Genomic DNA, 21336 nt, shown 5'->3' with positions numbered 1-21336 from the left:
AAAAATTGACATTTGGATATTTAAATATCCTATGTCCCAACGCTTGTATGGCGTCGATCTACTGTGCGCCGCCTCGCGCGCTCCAACGGCCTCGCGACCACATGTCGCTTATGAATATGAGGCGTTATGATTATGAAAATATGCCCCGCCCCGAATATGGAATATGGAGGAGGGGGGCCCGTGTAGCGCGTGCGAATGGGCGAAGTTTGATTTATGAGCCGGGCGCGGCCCCGCCTCCCTGTCATAACCGTATACCTGGTGCGCGCGCGCGCTGCCGCCCGCCGCCCGCCGCCGCCTCGCGCTCAGTCCCGCTTCAGATGGCGAGTGGTGCGCCCGGTCACACGCCGCGTCCGCTCCGCACCGAGTACTTCGTCCGAGCCGAGTAGCCGGCGCCGCGCGCGAGTGTCCTAGTGTTCGAGCGGCGAGCTGCCGCCTGCCATGCGCCGGCCCTGAGCCCTAGCGCCGCCAGCGGACACCATGCCGCGCGTCAAGCCCTCCTGCGTCCGCCGCGTCTCCATCGGTACTTAGCGTTGCACCCGACATCTCACACGACACACGGTCGCCGCCACATCTCACCCTGCCGCTCTGTGACCCACTCTCACCAGGAATTACATGTGTTATTGTCGTACGTTATTGTTGAATCCACGATTTCATATCGTACCGATAAAATGATTCAGTTAGCGACGATCAAATTTGGCATACATCAGAAAGTGAGCACTAAAATTCGTCACCAGCGGGGTGAGTAAACAGTGCAGTGAATTTACACACTTGACAGTATTTTGTAGATAGTTGAACGGAACATAACTTATTAGGGAGGTATGTAGAGCTTACTGTTTATTCAAACATGATGCTTAAAAAAAACTTTTTAAGCTATCATTGAAGTGTTAAAGTTACATCATAAAAAAGTGCATTTTTGGATTTTGTGGATAGTGCAGGAAAAATACACCATAATTTACAATCTGAAAAAACTTGCTTAGTAAAGTTATTGCTAAGCAGGCCTGGAAATGTCAAAATTAATGTTAAAGAAAGTTGAAGTAATAACATTTAATTGCCGGAAAATATGAGTCAGACCGGAAGAGTTTACATTTTCCAGGAAGCGAGAGAAGTAAAAATAAATAGTGAACCTTAAGCCGGAGTACCGGTTACAGTGTAGCGAACTTGGCTATCGCTCTGCCGTGCGCTAAATATCTTAAATGGTCCAATTAAAAAACGGTTACGACCAACCAATAGGTCGAATTTCAAAATGTTTATTACCACCGATATAAATAGAAAGCTTATTGTGGCTTAGCATTTATTTGTGTAGGCTATTCTGTTGCATTACAACTATTAGCCACTGTGTCCAGTTTTATGACTACAACTATTAATAATTTGGACAGATATCATTGAAACACTATTTATAATACAATTTATGATGTCGTTTTTACTAGCTTTAAATAATATGAATTATTGTAGGACTGTTTTATTGCGATAGATTGTAGTTTTATAAATAATTTTGTGACTATTATGGAAATGACACTGAGTGACCAAAGAGTTTGATGGATTCAATAAACATAATATTTCTGACTATAGCAATAAATTATTTGTTCATGGTAGTCGAGGTCTGTAAATATTTTTTGAACTGAAGTGAGTGGGATAGGTACATGATGTGTGGTTTTGCGACGGCCGGCACACATATACAGTATGTTATTTAATCATTTTTGTTTTTGTTCTTGTTTACTCCACTTTACACATCTGATTAAATAAGAACTTTCTTTAATGTAATTACTTATATTTGATGAGTCTATTTTTTAGGCTTCATAACTTAAGATTTAAATTTTGGAACCAAAAGCTAAGAAAGTTTTCTTTTATTTGAAATAACTGTCAAAAATGTTAGCTGTTGTATTTAACACCTAAAACAGTTCTCAGCTAAAAATGTTCCGGAGTATTTTAAGTTATATTCAAAATTTAAAAGTGGTCACAAAATTTTATTAATACCAATAATTTTATGCACAACCTCGTACAATAATAGATTTAATTTGACTATTTAAGACAGTGTTAGAAGAACTTTGGAAAATTTTACTATATCTGGTCCTGAAGCGTCAATCTATTTTACAAACAAGTTATTTTAGGTTTTTCATTTTAGGTATTATTTTATATTTAATTTTAACCTTTTTTTAATTTGTCAACCATAAATATTTTAAGATTGTCTAATAGAGACACTACCTACATATATTTGCATGTCTAATATAATTTTAATAGCACATTATCGCTGCGCCCCGCGGCGTCGCCCGTAATATTAATGATTTCACAGTTCATCACTCAACTTGGCTTGACGTTCTCAAAATAATAACCTTGTAAACACTATTTATAGACCACATTGTCATTTATAAATATTTGTTAAACAGATGATAGTAGGGTCAATAAAGCACTCATTTGAAATTATTATTAGGTTAAATTTCAGTCAATTTATTCTGACAACGTTATATCTTCAAAATAATATCACGTAGTCAAAGAACTATTGAATAACAATGCTTATATTTGTTTGCTAGAAGTTTACCCGCGGTTTTACCCGTGTCCCGTGGGAACTACTGCCCGTGTCAGATAAAATAAAATCTACGTTATCCGAGAGGAGAGTGGAATAATTTTTCAAATCGTTTCAGTAAATTCGGAGCCTTTAGGGTACAAGTACAAAAAAATTACAAAATGTAACTATGTCATATTAATCGTTGGAATAACTTTTTATTTTTGGATTAGATGAAACAATCGTTTTCCGATTTTCCCCCTTCCACTTTCACTTCCGGTCTGACTTCCTGATTTTACTGAACTTTTTAATGGGCTATTCTTGTATTACCTACTTACATTTTAATTTTAGTCAATTGGGTGATTTAATTATTTATGGGGTTTGATACTATTTTGTGTAACACCAATATAATAATGAGTTAAGGGTAGGTGAACAGATATGTACAAATAATTGGGTCCTACAACTTTTACAAAATTAAAAACTGGATTTATTTCAATACCTTTCAAGATTATATGAGTGTAATTTTTTCTTTGATATTAAGTACTAGCTAGGTAGGTACTTTTTAAGAGATTGGTATTAAATTTTTATTTCTTTATCTACCTCTGAACCTGGGGACACTTTGATTGTAGCGATTACACTCTGATTGAACGATAGCTCCACAGGGTCGCCTAAATACCATTATATTAATAATGGCACTGATAGAATATAACTGTACGTCCATTACTGATTAAAAAGCAATATCTTCATAGCCCGGCATGACATATTGTCAAAGTTTATTGTGGCCGCATGCCGCCATCGCTCTGCTCGCTTTAACTCATTGCTCGTTTTACGAGTGTTCTATAAAATATTTATAGCAGACATTCTATCTGCTAACGATTCAAATAACCTATTCATATTCTTATGAAATACTTATATTCTTTATTTGTTTGATCGACTAATAAATTAAAAAACAAAACTCGTTAAATATCTAAGCCGGTTCTAATTCTGACTAAAATGAAAGATCACTATGCATATCGCCGTTCATTTACCTTGAATGATGAATAATAATTACTGTTCATGTATAAATTATAGACTTTCTGTCAGTAGATTAATTAGCATCGACATATTTTAATGGCGATTGTAATAACATTAATAGCACCTACTAGTCTATAAACATGTTGCCTACATTCAGTCTACGGTCGGAATGTTTGGCAGTTCAACACTCAGGAAATAATTGTAAAGACTTTCCTTGAGCATAATAGGGTGATTCAATATTGATAAGTTTGCTTTGTGAGGACGTTGGACAATGTAGAGCAATATGTTAGTAGAGTATATCCGCAACGGGCCAGCAGAGCCTTTTTATATTTGTGCGTAACGCGGCGGCGGGCGGCGCGCGACACACAGCCTCTTTGAGTCCTCGCGAGCTGGCACACCGCTACACTGTCAAACACCAACAAACAGATACCACTAATCCTTCTCCTTACAAATAACTATTAAACGCACCGGCATCTACAAATGAGTTATTTAATCCCCCGCCGCAACATTATCCCGGATTATATCATGTTTTGTGTCGGTGCTCACTTACCCGGCCGCTTTTCAAAACACCACAAACTTACACAAAAAAAAAAAAAAACTGTATTATGAAACGAATATTCAAAAGTGTACACCGACCGCATGACATAGGCAGGTAATAACTATAAAAAAGATATATTTAAAATATTAAACCGGTGAAAGTATAAGGTGATAAGCAAATTTATGCACCAAATATATTTGGAAATCTTTAATTTAACAATATACATAGTAGGGCCAGTAAGTGGCAATCGGAGTCAAGTTTTGGAATCTCGATAAATTAATATGCGGGAAGGTACTTATGTTCACATAGTTTATATATTTAAGTGGTATATTTTGTAAATGCACACACCTGTGTGGCTAATTAAGAAAGTCTTAAACTGGAATTTGCTTCCGTATAAAGTATCGATGGGTCGTGAATGTCGCGATATAGTTAAGAGTTGGTCGTTTAATAACTTGCTAATTATTATTAGGTGCGTTTATGCGCGTGTGATCCGGGAACGCGCGATTAACGTTGTGAAGCCGATTTTGGTGGTTTCTGTTATCCTTGACCGGCCGTCTTGTTGTTATAAAGATACGAGTGGTATTCCACAGATAGGTAAAGGAATGTTTTGTTTACTCCCATGTCTCTTTCGAAGTTCAATTTCTTTAAAAATATTTATAGATAGAGTTATCTAGGTGGTCTGTAATTGCATATTCTTCGGTACCTATGTAGGTTGCTACCACATTTTTTTAGAATGTTTAATATATCTGATTAGAAGATATTGATTATCTTAATAAAATCTTGAGTTATTTCATTTTTTTCAGTAGAAGTCTTCTACTTTAAAGACGTTTGCAAAGATTATCACATATTAATAGATACCTAGATATTTGGTTCATAGCGAAATTAATTTAGACAGAAATATTAAGTAGATACTTTGTCTTCAGAAGTTAACCCAAAATATATGTGATATTAATTATTCTTAAACATATTATTTTTCGATAAAAACCAGTTTAATGTTAAGCTCAAAAATATGTTTTAGATCCGAACTAGAAGCTTTCATTAAAATATCGATAAATTATTAATAATTTGCATATTATTCTTAATTAAATTAGTAAAATATAATTTTAATACTGTGGTTATTTTTAGGTGAACATGTAGGTAATTCAATACTTCCTTGGTTAAATGTAAATTGTAGGTTAAAGATAGACATCTTGGTAGGTTTAGGTACCTTAGTTACCTGCTACATTTCCTTTTTTTACGCAGTTAGGTAAGTATCCGACTTTACCTTCCTAGACGTAGAACCTCATTTTGAACAATCTTTTGTCATTAGGTATCTGCCTAATGCTGTCAATACTCAAAAACTATTCTTATTTTGAAAAGTAATAATCTCAATAAAATTACTTTAACTGTCTTTTATCAAATTAGTAACCAAGATATAAAATTATAACAAACATAACAAAAAAATATGAAGTCAAAAATGAAAATCGGTTATTGAAACAAAATTGTCGCGTCCTGAAAAACGTTTTTAATCAAAATACTCGCGTCACTGATAACGGTTTTCTATTGTATTGTATTCAGAATTATTTACATATTAATACATAAACAGAGAAAGCTATGAACATAGGTTTGAATACATTAATACAATAAATACTCCTATTTATGATAGTAACACTTTTAGTTTCAGTTTCCATGACTATAAATACACTTTCAGAACAGACAAATGGTATTTACAGAACCAAATAATTAACGATTTATTTATAAAATACTCAAATGTAGGTAAATAGTATGTAAATATGTGAATAACCTACTGAAAGAATAAAGATCAGGTCATTGTTTTGTCTAGCTTATAATGCTGAGGTACCTAAATTCTAATTAATCTACTTAAGTATAATAATAATAGATTAGGGTCAACGCCTACGTTTTTATTTAGACCTTCATATACTTTGTACTTGCACAATACGTACGCAAATAATATTGAAAATAAAATTACAATACCGAGGGGTAAAAAAACTTAAACTAAAAAAAATCTTACCTTTAGGTATTTATACCTTCCAAGGTAGATACCTAACTACACATATCCTAGTCTTTGTTTGAACAAATTTCTCTTCGGTACCTACTCATTCCCATAAGGAGAATAATTTTCAAATAAGACTGGTTGGCTACTTATAAAAACCTTCCTATCCGTGATACTTATATCAAACATAATTTAAAAACATGAAAAACATTTCAGAATTAAGTAAGTTACCTATGCTCAGCTTAAAGATGACTTCTGTCTATTAATATCTATTAGAGACATAATGAATCGATATATGTATTTGAAAAACTGCAGCTAAATGGTCTATGAAATCAAAACTATTTAAACAACATCATTTATTAACAAATCACTGCCAAATCTAGTTTTAATATCTGTCGAATAATTTCTACGCGTATTTTCACGATTGAAAACTTCCAAACAAAAGTTTGATGTGAATGCGAATGTTCTGTCGTGATATTTTTAGCTTTCTACCCTTCCCGTGTCGATTGTCACAAAGTTCGTACCGTACAAGGTTTTCGGGCGCGGTAACACGCTACAACTAGCGACATCTATTGATGAGTAGCCGACACTAGAAATTTACGCGTAACGCAATATTGAATTGGTTTTTTATTACTATTGTTTGTTCAATTAATATTGAAGAGATAGTTTTTTTTATTGTGGTCTTTCCTAGTGAAGAACATGTATAAATTGATTTTATTTAAGGAATAAACTTATCTCAAAAGTGCGTTGGGAAAAACTTTCTAAAACATTTTTGAAATATTTTCCTTATGAAATGATATTACCCATATCATGTCAAGTTGTGTATAAAAATATATTCTACTTCTTCCGCGTCGTAACTTGACTATCTCGAAATTATATTCTCGTGGGATTTTAGTAAAATCTTGTGACAGCAGCTTCTCTACCTCGAAAAGGGACGTACACATCAAATAAAACCACCATTTGGGATTTCCCCTTGGTAGTGCTCGTATATCACTCATCTTTACCTCTTAACTTTTAAATGTGACATGGACTTTCATAAAGTTTGTAGTACAGAAAATTATTTGAATTTCTTTAGAATACTTTATTTAAGTCAGTTCATCCGAAAACGGATTTCCAGTTATTTAAACATTTTGCGGATTTAGTCAGATCAGTTAGGCCTATGGCATTTAGAGTTATATGTAGATAGCAACGTCACGATCGGCAGGACTGCATTCGGCACTTAATTTACAACAATTAATCAAACATCAAAACACACTCATTCATACTTTACTAGTCATTTTATATTACACATCACACTGTTTGGCCTTTCATTTACCCTTTTTCTCGAGGAGCATTATATTAACGTATTATTCCTTTGTTCTAGGTGAAAGTTCGGGATCGTGTTCCGAGGAGGATATTAACCATGTGTCTGACGATACGAGAGACCGGCCTGAAGCACACATGTGTCCGCGCTGTCAGGAACAGTTCGAGAACCTTCACGAGTTCCTGTACCACAAGCGACTCTGCGATGAGAAAGCGTTGCAAATGGGCGAGGAGAGAATGCACTCCGATCCGGAGGAAATGGTCGTTTCAGGCGATGAAGAGATGGATGGACCCAACAAACGATTAGAGCAGGTCCGACGGCATCGACAAGATGCGGAAAATAATAACAGCCTCGAGGATGGCGAGGCAGAAGTGCCTGAAGCCGACGTGCCGCCAGTCGGCTTGCCCTTCCCGGTGGCCGGCCACGTCACGCTCGAAGCTTTACAAAATACTAAAGTTGCCGTAGCACAATTTGCCGCGACTACAATGGCGAACAACGCAGATAACGAAGCGGCGTTACACGAACTGGCCGTGCTACAAAGCACGTTATTTACGCTGCAGCACCAACAAGTGTTTCAGCTACAATTAATACGCCAATTACAAAATCAATTGTCATTAACGCGACGGAAAGATGACCAGCTCCCGAGCCCGCCGCCGAGTGAACCAGAGCCGGTGCCGGTGCCTCCCGCTCGATCGCCGTCGCCGCCTCGTCCGCCACGGGAGCCTACTCCTGTCGCACCCCCTCCTCCTACTAGTCAAAGCTTACCGTCAACTCATTCGCATCTCACACCTAAGACGGAACCCTTATCCGTTCCTAAGCTCCCAACCTCGTCTCCACCGATGATGTCCCATCCACCGTACAGCTCCATTTCCTCATCTTTAGCTTCTTCAATAATCACAAACAACGACCCGCCACCTTCTCTCAACGAACCAAATACGCTTGAAATGCTACAAAAGAGAGCACAAGAAGTGCTAGACAATGCGTCACAAGGCCTATTAGCCAACAATCTTGCCGATGAACTCGCTTTCCGTAAATCCGGAAAAATGTCACCATACGATGGAAAATCTGGAGGAAGAAACGAACCATTTTTCAAGCATCGCTGCCGTTACTGCGGAAAAGTGTTTGGAAGCGATTCTGCACTGCAAATCCACATTCGATCGCACACAGGTGAAAGACCTTTTAAGTGTAATGTATGTGGATCACGATTTACAACCAAAGGGAATCTCAAAGTACATTTCCAAAGACACACAGCAAAGTTTCCGCATGTCAAGATGAATCCCAATCCAGTACCAGAGCATTTGGATAAATACCACCCCCCGCTGTTAGCGCAGTTGTCGCCGGGACCAATTCCTGGAATGCCACCACATCCACTTCAATTCCCTCCGGGTGCGCCAGCTCCTTTTCCGCCAAGCTTGCCGTTGTACAGACCCCCACATCATGACTTATTACCACCTCGTCCGCTCGGAGACAAACCCCTACCGCCTCATCCATTATTTGCAATGCGAGAGGAACAAGACGCTCCGGCTGATCTCAGTAAACCATCTGCGCCGAGCCCTTCTCGATCAGCACCCGAGGTTAAGTCTGAACCCCAAGATGATGAGTGTCAACGAGATTCCAGTTTTGAAGACACTGACCGAGTATCTCCTAAGCGAGAACCTGACGAAAATGATGCCACGCAGGATCAAGAGCAAGACAGATATCCTTCGACCTCGCCCTACGACGACTGCAGCATGGACTCAAAATATAGCAATGAAGAACAAATCGGCAGAGAGAGTCCTCATGTGAAGCCCGATCCAGATCAACCGGAAAATCTCTCAAGTAAGAATTCACCGATAACCGGGCCAATTTCAATAGCAACGGGACTGCGTACTTTTCCTTCGTTTCCCTTGTTCCCTCAGTCTCCACCCAGCAGTATGTCCTCTGGTAGTTTAACTCCCTTCCCGAACACTGTTCAGAACGTCGTTGATGTAGATCTGGCACGTGATCCAATGTTTTATAATTCTCTTCTGCCTCGCCCTGGCAGCAATGATAACTCATGGGAAAGTTTAATAGAAATTACCAAAACATCTGAAACATCAAAGCTTCAACAGTTAGTCGATAATATTGACAATAAAGTTTCCGATCCCAACGAATGTATTGTATGCCACCGAGTTCTCTCTTGTAAGAGTGCGTTACAAATGCACTATCGTACGCACACCGGCGAGAGACCTTTCCGATGTAAATTGTGTGGCCGCTCTTTTACGACTAAGGGTAATTTAAAAACTCATATGGGTGTTCATCGCATAAAACCGCCAGCTCAAATGTTACATCAATGTCCAGTTTGCCATAAGAAATTTTCGGATCCTTCCATATTACACCAACACATACGACTTCATACGGGCGAGCGTGCCCAAATTCCTTACGACCATATCAGAAATATCGATATAGAGCGTTTTCCATCACTGAGTAACGGGTCAGACGTCAGCGACTATCAAGCTCAGCGCCCCTTCCCGCGCCCGATGTTCCCCACTCCGACCACTCCCGGCGACCGACGGGCGGACTCCCGCGGGACCGACGATGAGAGCGGCCGGGACGAGCGCGAGCCCGCTATTCGGGAGTTCGACGACGACTTAGATATGAAGGATCGTCGAACTTCGCCGCTCTCCGTCTGCGCCTCGGCGTCCGAAAGCGAAATAAAAACCATCACCACAACGGCTTCCCTCCCATCGGCGACAGGTTCGGAGAGCGGGCGGAGCGCGCGAGCCTCGCCACCGTCGCCCACCATGTCGACGCTGTCGACGCCGCCGCGGCTGCCGCTGCACTCGCCGCTGCCGTCGCCGCCCACGCCTATCGCCGCGCTGGGCGCGCTCGGAGGATCGCCCTTCAGCCCGCTCGGACTCGCGTTCCCTCCCGCAGGTATGCGATAGCGGGATCTTATATTTTCGTCCGCCCCGGTCGCCCGCATTTCCATTTCCTTGTATTGATCCTCGCCCACCACTAATAAATAAATCACCGGGCGCTCGAATACACGTCAAAGTCAACGACCAAAACTATATGTGGAAGAAATAACTCTCATTCATAATAAAACAGTGTAATCGTGCGTTCCGACTGTTGTACAATTAGTGACAACGAAACCGCATTGAACGATGGGTTTATTTGTGTGCAGTGCGCGGCAACACGACCTGTAACCTCTGCTACAAGACGTTCGCCTGCAACTCCGCTCTGGAGATACATTACCGGAGCCACACCAAGGAGCGACCATTTAAGTGCACCGTCTGCGATCGTGGATTCTCCACCAAGGTATGTCTCACACACTGCTCATTACACCTTGCATTCATATCTTTGAAATTCATATCTCTGTTCTCAAGTAAACGTTTGAACGGTAGAATAACTAAGCATAGGTACCAACAGTATATTTGAAGCTAGTTAACGTGTGATGTGTCTTCCTAACAATGCCGTGATATGACTATCATGTAATAGTCACGTACCTACATACTCGTAGCTCAGATTGAGTGACTTTGGCTTTCAGCCAGTTCATACTTTATTGTTACACAAATAGCGAGACGAACGTGTTTACGACATTTCCACTAATTTTCACTACATCTAAAGAAATTCATTGATAATAAAATCTTTTCAAATATAAAATACTAGGCCCAACCCGTGGCTCTACCTATGTACAAGTGGGTTAAGAATTTCTAAAATTTAGTTCATTCTGACATCGCATCGATATTAAACATATTAATATTGTTTTTACTTTCTAAATGACACTTAAATGAATTGTAATTACTTACAATATCTTCAACAACCGCGATAAAATTTTAAATTAGCTTGTTTTTTATAACTTATACAGTCCTTTGAACTTATTTCTTTTAAGAACTTACATTATACGACTGAACATTTTCCCGGCTGTTTTATTGTTTGAATTGTATGCTCTGCCTAACCTCTATTTGCATACAAGCAGTAGTTAGAGTTATACAAGTAGGTAGTTGAGTAAAGCGGCGACAGGACGTATATAGTTCGCGTTTGATAAATACCACGATGCAAGCGGGGCATCGTATTCCAAGTTGAAGGCGAGACATCGACAAGCGAGCGTTGTGCGCGACTAACTTCATGCGCCGGTTTCATTTCATCCAAGTTTCAGTGCATTAATTTTGCAGGCAGTAATTACAAGTCGCTAGTCGGCGCCTCTAGTTCGCATTAGTTTTAGCTGTTGTCTTCCTCCGTCGCCTCGCATCCGAGCTGTTGCCGGCTCGCCGAGTAATTGACGACTAACTGCGCAAACTTGTAGGCTCGTTTGTTCCGATTTAATCAAAACTATGTACTGCCTTATTGATCGCACTCGCAGTTTTATGAATGGTTTATAATTAAGATCACCTTTGTATTAATGTCGCGGCCTGTAAGGTAATGCATCTCATATCAGCACAAATGCAACCACTTGTTAGCCGTGGGCCCGGCTACATTTAACATCGCTTCCATCTACAGATAATTAAACTTTGTTTATTATCCAACTTCGCTGCCTTATAGATAATCGCAAATTGAACTGTACGTCATGTCATTAATTTATTACTTTGCGATAAAATGTATTTTGCATATGATACGGGCACCAACTACATTAATCGATCTAAAGTGTATCCCTGCCCACATATTTCCCGGAGTAACGTCTCTTTTCCTGTGTTGTCTTTTATTTTTATAGCTAGACCACAGTTAACATCTCAATTAGTAAGATGAAGCCTGAGGGAAGCTCAAGTAACCGACTGTGTATAAAAGAAAGATGCTCTGACCGCAAGATGCACGCAGACCGCAAAGATTTCTGAATAGGCTTCCGTTAAAGTGCACCTCTATGAAAATGTAGATGTTTAATTTCCGCGACGGAAATATAATGAGACTATCGTTTCCATAGTGATAGATATGTATGACATACATTTGTATATTTGTTGAAGAACTGGAATGAGAACAGTTACGAGAGTTATAATTATTTCGCAAGCTCAACGTTACGAATATTCATGATTTTTATTATTTATCTCTGTCAGCGCTAATTTGCTACTTAAATACCGCCGTTCTCAACGAAATAATAATTATGCAAACGTTCGGCTTCTCTTTTTATAACACACCTATCATGTTATCGTTATAACATATTATTGTAACTGTTTAATTACACTTAACTAATCAGAATGTTCGCACTTAAGGTTACTAATGAACATCTGAGAAAAACTCTTTTATAAATATTAATACTTTAAAACAAACAGCTAAATAATAATGTGAAACATTTATTAGCAGGTAGATACGGACAAAATGAATTAATTCAATATTTTAGACAATAAATAAAGGTTGTTAAAAGCATTTTTATGATGATACAAGTTTTATACTCGGTTCGGCCAATATTTCAAGCGTGTAGTGTAAAGCTGCGCTTGCGACGCTCCATCGCGTCGCGCCACAAAAATGATAAGTCATAAAAACAACGTCACGGAAAACGATCGGAATATTAATTCATGTCGTAAAATATTTATTGCTTATAAATCCTTGAGCCTTTACCTACGCTTCTCGTCATAAAAAGATTATTTATGCTTGACAAAGTAACATTTTTCGTATATTTCCGAAAGTGACCAGGGTGCTTATCAATAAAATATAGGTTATTTACGATGGCGCCGAGGTTGAGAGTTTAAACCCCCTCAAAGTCGCCTTGCGTACCTTTATTGGCTTAATTAAGTTCTTCTGATAAACAAAGCAGCGCTTAAACCCAGCATATCTATGATTTACATTTGTGCTGACCCAGAAGTCCAGATAACTTTGAAAGAAACATAAATATACGTGATACGTATGTTAATTCTCATGTTCAGCTAAAATGATTTAGATAAACTTATTAATTTATCCTGGAAGCTTTTAAGCCGCGTGCTGAAAATAATAGGTCTAAAATAAAACTTGCCATTTTTGGCATGTTTTGTTAAACACGCTTTTCATACCAATCTACTTACATTCGGTACATACTTACCTCTTACACAATTTTCCTTAAAGACCGAAATCAAAAATTCAAAGTAAAGAGCCAACCAAGAATTTGTAGCTTACGTTTACAAGTTTCATATTATGTTCTTTAATAAATCACTCTGACAAACATATTTTTAAGGAAAAATCAAAAACGTATTTTCAGAAAGAGTCGAATTACCGATTCTATTCAAACCACTTCCGTGTAACATACCAAACTATCGATGTTTCCAGAATTCAATTTTGTACTGTAAACGATTTTCCGAGTAAAATGATAAAGCATGACAAAGTCGGCCACTAAATAAATACCTAACAATTCCTATTGGTCACGATATCACTGATGTTACTCCCAATATGACCACTCCTTACTATGACTCATTATAGGTACTTCATAATGCCAATGACAGATTGACGTTAGGCATTACAATAATAAATTATTATCATTGTACTTAATTGACAATATAGCAAAACTAGATTTCTGTTAAGGTATGGCTTGTAAGAAATTCTAATGAGCGATTGTCTTTGAATAGATGTAGGAGACGTCATTTTAGCTTGATTAGATGCCAATTATTTAAAACACCTACATTATTGCCTGTTTGAAATATGAATTAATAATATCAATACAAATAACAATTATATACGTAGAATTCAAAGTAGAAAAGGGACAATAAACCTTTTAATTTTTACGAAAGCAAAAAGGATGAGTGAGAACTTTACCTAAAAGTTACCTAAATTAGTTGCTCTATGCACCTGATCTCTAATATAAGTTCAACTTTATCAACAACAAAGTAAGAAGTAGGTATCTACCCCAATATTTTCATCCCTTTATAACCGAGTATTGGTCAGGTGAAAATTTCAAACGTTGACACATGCCTAGACCAGTTTGGTATGAAAGAACAAATGGTACACATTTCAACAACGAATGCATTGCAAATGACTTGTTTAAAACAAACGACAGTTTATTTTATACAAGTATAATAAAATCTGTAGATGTTAACAATGTAACCGACGGTGATGGTGCGACGATCCACTTAACATTTCTTTGTACCTACTTTATAAGAAAATTAGGCTCCCAAATCGAATTTCTAATCATTAGAATTTGTAGCAATGTACAAGCAAGAAACGCGTTTAAATGGAACTCTGTATGTTGGTATGCCGTAAGATTGAACTGAAAGGAACTGGTTCGAGTGATGATAGTGAGAGACAAGCCTCCAGTCACATCCTACGCATAGTTGCGAATGCCTCGGCTATTGCAGTGTGTCGCTTTCATCAGACCTCAGTAGATCCGACGCACTTTGTTCCGACACCAACTCAAATCACTAACAATGTGCTAACAAATATAAGCTTGCGTTTGTACTCATAAAATTTTCAAATACACCCGAAGGTCACCCAAAGAAAGATCCGTATTTTTAGGCTAAATAAATCTACAAAAAAATGGGCCTACCCTTTTAACAAAACATGAAGGGAATAAATACACATATCCCTCAAATGATTGAAAGCCAAAAACGAGGTGCTTGCACTTCGAATCTAAAATGATAGATCCCAAATCTGTCCGAACCTTGACCGAGTTTTATGTTGGGACCTTATATCGACCGTGGTCGAGTTATTCTGGGGTTGCACTCAATGACCGGGATACGAACAGGGGGCGAAACGTTTTATTATAAATATACGACACGATAATAAAAAACGCGTCAATCATTCATACAATTCACAGGAAAGTAGCCTTGATACGAAAATAGAGACCGCAGGACTCGATTTAAAACGGTCGATAATGAATTTGGCGTTTTAAATCCATCTATCTTTAAAAGGACTTTTTGAAACATGGAAGAACATAGAAATTAAAATGAAAAAATCATGTAAACTAAATTAACGTTAAGTTTTCAATTTAAATCCAGGGTGCAGATCTCATTGTCCCGGGTTAGTGATTTTAAAGATGGCGGCACTAGGCGTTACCGCTAGTGCCTGAACCAACCGCTTACAAACACATTTAAAATTACAATAAGTGTCGGGGACACTGCACCGACGAAAGTTCACGCGCCAAACTATTTATCGATTATTCCAATCTTCTTGTAAGTACACTTAGGTACAATAGTATACCTACCTAGTCAGTTTATTGTCTGGAATCAGGCAAGAGATATAATACTCATGGTTTATAAATTAAAACGCCCTCAAATCATGTTGGTATCATTGTATTTATGTTTAAATCTGAATTTATAACCGGAGGCCACTGTTAATGTTTTGATAATGTTATGAAGTTATGTCTCATAAATGTTGAAATTGAATTAAATTTAAAATCAAATAAGATTATTTTTAACCTTTATCTACTTAGTTGTTATTCAGGTTAAGGAGTATGGTCAAATGACAATAGCATCATCATAATAAAGCAATGAATCACATTAACATTTTTATATATTCAAAAAATATAACTAAGATTGCCTTGCCATTTATCTAGGGCAGATTCAACTCTACATGGTCTCCAAAATCTATTTGCTACCCTGTCCTGATCTAACATGGTCCCTTAAATTCATATCTGAAATATATTCAATGCAGTATTCTGTTTTCATGTTTTCACACGATCAATTGTGTCTCTGTCTAAACACTGGGCACCTAAATACTTATCTATTGGTAAATATCTACCCAGCAACCATTACCGATTATAATATAAGTATCTCTTTGGAAGTCAGATAGGCAATTAAATAAATCCATATTCCCAAGCTTATACGCATTCAAACAGCTTAATAAATTCAGTAGCAATTTAGCGATTTATAACTACTAAACTAATGCAGGTACAGGCAAAGTTATTAACCGCCACAGCGTAGAAATAATGACCCAGATGCTTAGAATGCGAAGTCATATATTGTAGAATTATTGCATTTACGCTCCTGAGTACTCCAAACTTAAGGGAAATTATAGAACTTGTATAATATTATAACCTAAATAATGCAATTGGTATTAAATCATGAGTTATGCATAAGTACAGCCTTTGTTTGAATACTGAAACGCACTTGTTTAAAGTAAGTTAAGTTTTTGTCGCGCAACACACGCGTGAGTGACAAAGATAGAAAGAGATTTAAACGCCCCTCAAAACGGAAAGGTCCGATCATTCTGGCTGTCAATGTTTTCTGTTAATTTTAAAAATATTAGTCATCAAGTAGTATGATGATTAATGCGATGCCTATCAAACGGAGCCGTTTTTATGTCGAGGCGCGAGGCGTTTTTCATCATTGTGAAAATAATTAACTTCTACTGAAATGTTCGTTTCGGTGAGATAGTTCAATGTATTCTTAGATATCGATGGACTATGATTGTTGTAATACCCTACGTGACATCAAAACATTCAACGAAATCAATCTGAAGTTAATAGAACCTATATTTATCTATCAGTGGAACTATGGAATATTTTGTGGTAGAAAAGTCATCATATGGACCAATTTAGTATATTTTTTTATTAAATAACGCACTGTGTACAAGGCTTAAGTTAGTTGAAAATTCCTTACGAGCACAGAAATATGAATATGAAAAATTCTATATCAATATTTATGTAAACTGACATTTCAAAAAACGCTTCCCCAAAATCAAAAGTTAAATATAATATTATCATCGGTGAATAAGAATTAGCCACTTAAATATTATTTAATGGACTAAGTGGTCAATATATTAATATAAATCACCATCTTTTATGTTTCAACAGGTCCTAATTAATTTATTTTATTTATTTATGTCAGCTTGTACATTTATTTATAACCGTTGGGAATTATTAGCTGAATTCTAAACAAAAGCAATATTAAGCATAACTAACTACATACAAAATATTAAGAAAACAAACGAATACTCCCATCTCGCAATCGGTTAACACCAATAGCTGTTCATTATTATATTGAATGCAATCTTCATGAATTCTTGATTCATGTAACCAGGAATATCGGAACATTCTTTAATAAGTATGTTCTTGGTTTAAATAGCATGCTGATTGTCATTTGTTCTTTTACTACTAAGTAGACCTCTTTAGACCCCTTCCGTAGTTTATTATTACTGTTGGTATCTTTGTGCTATGTTTATTAGTTCTACGCTTATTCTTCCATAATTTCCAATTATGTAAAAACACAAACTCAGTTCTAATTTCGATCTAAAGATTTGATTCCCACCTTTGTTTACAGAATTGGAAATTACTGTGACCTCACGTTATAGGCCGAATAGTTATTAAGTCATACGATAGTAGATAGTCCCCTCATACACACAGTATAAAACACTTGGCCTCATACCCACCGTATGAGCGTTCATGCGAACACTAAACAGCTTCCCTTGTATTGAGAATGTCTAAGTTGCCCTGTCCCGTACTTGTGTAAAGTGTGTACCTATAACTGTGTGTATTTGTCCCACGGTGCTGAGTGCGAGTGCTGCGTGTGTAACACCCTGTGTATTTGTGGTTCCAGAGCAGTGGCGGCGGTTGCCGGTGCGGTAGGCGCGCGCGCGCACCCCGCCCCCCGCACGCCACTGCTTTGGACCTGTGGAACGCCTTCGTTTACCCGGTATGCGAGAGTGACGCCTGGCCGAGGATCGACCAACTATCACGAGCGTTTTATTTGCTTACTTAGCTGCATGCTTAGACTTCTTTATTTAGTTATCAAGTCTCCCAAGTCAATGCTTGAGCGCTCCTGATAAGTCCTGTTTTTTTAATTAACAGACTATTAACGCGTATACCTAAAATCCTCCTATCTTGTGACGCACTTGGCATTGAAATTATATCCACTTTATAATAAAACTGCAAAAAGTAAAGCAGTTTCGCAACGCTTAAAAAAGTATAATTAATTATGTAGTTAATTAACACATTAAATACCTAAGTTTTTAAAGCTTAGCGTTGATAGGTTAATCTTGCTAAATGACCGTTAAAAGTCGACGTCGTACTAGATATTACGCTTACAGACAGCTGTGTCGTGTATCAGTTGGTTACAATTTGTTTGTATCGTCCTCAGGGCAACATGAAGCAACACATGCTGACGCACAAGATCCGCGACGTGCCGCCCGGGTTCGACAAGAGCTCGAGTGGAGCCGACGACACCCGGGAGGCCAGCCCCGACCGGCGCTCCTCGCCCGACAAGCTCGACCTCAAGCGCTCGCCGCCTGCGCACCCGCCGCCGCAGATGACGCATCCCCCACCTATCGATATGCCGCCACTGCCCAAACGGCCCAGTGGTAAGTTACAACTTCACAGCTCAGATTTCAGAATGTCCTCTTCAAAAATAATACCCAATGTCTTAATTTTTGTTCGAATTTTAATTGTTGTTTGTCTTCCCAGTACCCAGCGGGCCAACACACCCCCCACCGCCGGCATCATCCAAGCACCTTTGCGGAGTGTGCCGCAAGAACTTCTCCTCGTCCTCCGCGCTGCAAATCCACATGCGCACTCACACCGGCGACAAACCTTTCCGATGCGCCGTGTGCCAAAAGGCCTTCACTACGAAGGGTAACCTTAAGGTAAGCATCATTTGAATCCTGATAAATTCCATAAATTACTTTGGATTCTGATGAAAAATGATCTTATTTTTGTGAGTACAAGGTTTTTTTTCCATGTGTTAATCTGTATTGTGTTGTCCACAGGTGCATATGGGAACGCACATGTGGAGTGGCGGTGCGTCACGGCGCGGACGCCGCATGTCGCTCGAGCTGCCCCCGCGGCCGCTACATGAGCCGCACGACCTACTGCGCCGCCCCGACCTCTTCTACCCATACCTGCCCGCGCCCTTCCTTAACGGCATGCAGCAAAAGGTAAGAGTTAACAACAGATCTCATCGTTACATAAAAAAACGACTTCTACTTGGTTCTAGTACTAAAACGATTTTTTTGTCCAACAGCTGAATGAAATATCAGTGATACAACAGAGCGCGGGCCAAAACGGTGTAGCAGGAAAATTCCCCGGACTTCTCGGTTTTGGAGCATTTGGAGGTGCGCGACCAGGTGCTGCGTCGCCACTGGAACGGCCGCCATCACTGGAGGGCGGCGACGAGAGGCAAGCCGCGATGCGCGAGCTGGCCGAGCGCGGTCGGGAGCTGGCGGAGCGGAGCCGGCAGATGCGTGAGGACAGCGAGTACCGGTCGCCGCCGGCGCACGGAGCGCACGCGCCGCCGGCGGCGCAGGCGTCGCCGCCCGCGCCGCACCACCAGCACGGGCTGGCGCCGCTGCCGCCGCCCGCGCGCACCGAGGGCCTGACGGTCTAGGCGGGCCGCAGCTGCCCCTCGTACATTCCAGAGGCCCGGCGGCCGCGGCCGCGTCGTGTCTATATTGTACAAAGAGTTAGAGTCTAGTGAGAGTGCGGACCGGCCGTTCGCGGCGAGGCGAGCTGTTGTAGCGTAATTATGTCCGAAGTGTAGCGCTATGTACCGTTGTTATTCCACGTGTTATTACGCCTAGTATTACTGTAAGTAACTTATTTTGCACGAGTACGGGCCTGGGGCAATCGGGGGCTCGTCGCGAGCTCCACGTTTATGTCATTACTCTGTGATAGTGCACATTGGGAGCTGCGTGCGACGTACCGACAGCGTTCAGAGGAAACGTTGTCGTCGCAATGATGCAGTCGAATGTGCTATGACATCAAAAATTAAATATAAATTATCCCAAAAATTAAATAATTTTCATAAAACTATATCTTTTTAAATTAAATGTACATAATTTGTAAAATAAATAGTATTGTAATGAACGAGTAGATATAAACTTGAATTTAATAAAATATTATATATTATTATATTGTACGACTACACTGGAGTGCAATATGCATGATTTTGTCTTTTGCCACATTCCAAATGATTGATGTTACTGTAAAAACTGGTTTGTAACAACTAATAGTTTCCTGATAACAATAGCATTATTTTATCCTTCAGTGGATTTTTAAATTTAAAATAATAATTATTCTGTACCTACGATTTATAGATATTGCACATTGTATAAAATACCGAAAATTTACCTAGTTCTCGGAAATTCTATTACCTATCTATTGTCTTTAGGTATTCAATATTGTATTACAATACATTTAATTGTAACAGAGGTTAATGACATATTCATATCATGTAAATTAAAAGTATTTGCATTTGAGGTCTATAGTTATAAGTATTTAGAGTCATAGCTATTATATTGCTTTAGAATACTTCAACATATCTTTGTAAAAATGTGAGCGACTGGTGTTTGACGAGACGTTGACTAAGTACTTAACGGTTATATACTATGTAGTATCACCGGCACTGTACGCAGACTGACCACGACTATGTACACACATTTATATTACATTTCTTTCCAAATATGCATTTTCTCAATGCTTGTTAGTAGACGCCGTAGTCCAGTTGCTGATAAATTTAATTATTTTTAAACAAATATGTATTATGTATTTTATACTTTCGACACTAGTTATCTGTGTATAAAATGTCCTACTAAATTATTTATAAATTATAAATCATGCATACACTCTTAGTATTAAAAGAACGCTTGCGGGGCGATAGGCCTCGCGCGCCAGTTTAGTTGTCTAGAGTAAATTCTCATAGCACCTACGAGCTAATTATTATATCAAGTTGCAAATAGATCTTAGAGAGTAGTATTAGTCATGAATATGATATGTCATGTCATGTCAGTATAAATAATCATTGTAAATTATTAAATGTTTATGTAAATGTCCAAAAAGTATTCAAATTATTTAAAAAAAGCAATTATTATACTAATAATTATTTTCTTTTTTGTTATTCCTTTACCTTCACCCTCCTTTTTAGTTTTTACTTTTTGAAATACTATTTTTAATTCGTCAGCAGAAACAAACCCAAAAGTTATATAAAATTCTTGACTGATTGACCAAACTGAAATCGGCAGAATCATGGAAGATGCTCTATCTATAGCACTTAAAGAAGTCGAAATATATCTTATATTCTTGAACCTGGCTAGGTAACTTAAAAAATACCTTTTCGAGTTGCATAAAGTTACAATTTAGAAGCATATATCGCGAGTCGCGGGAGGCCGAGTGTCATTTGTTACTGTATGGAAATGCTGTCTAG

At 38.5% G+C, this 21336-nt stretch overlaps 1 protein-coding gene across 5 annotated transcripts; it reads left to right on the top strand.

Moving 5' to 3' along the window:
* Positions 1–281: 281 nt before the first annotated feature.
* Salm (spalt major) lies at positions 282–21019 on the top strand. Of its 5 annotated transcripts, none has more exons than XM_064035123.1 (9): positions 282–520; positions 7409–9166; positions 10064–10243; positions 10494–10627; positions 17740–17835; positions 18280–18499; positions 18603–18781; positions 18905–19072; positions 19159–21019. In XM_064035123.1, exons 1-9 carry the CDS (start codon positions 478–480, stop codon positions 19519–19521), a joined length of 3141 nt encoding a protein of 1046 aa, XP_063891193.1. In that variant the 5' UTR covers positions 282–477; the 3' UTR covers positions 19522–21019. The 5 variants fall into 5 exon arrangements, with proteins under 5 accessions (XP_063891193.1, XP_063891194.1, XP_021184029.3 ...); XM_064035124.1 differs by lacking the exon at positions 282–520 and adding an exon at positions 534–738 and having other exon boundaries at positions 7409–8515; XM_021328354.3 differs by lacking the exon at positions 282–520 and adding an exon at positions 534–738.
* Positions 21020–21336: the final 317 nt, after the last annotated feature.

Source organism: Helicoverpa armigera, chromosome 6 (genome assembly GCF_030705265.1).
Source record: "Helicoverpa armigera isolate CAAS_96S chromosome 6, ASM3070526v1, whole genome shotgun sequence".
Taxonomy (NCBI): Eukaryota; Metazoa; Arthropoda; class Insecta; order Lepidoptera; family Noctuidae; genus Helicoverpa; species Helicoverpa armigera.
Note: the sequence above shows the minus strand (reverse complement) of the source record. Positions and strands in the feature narration are given on the sequence as shown.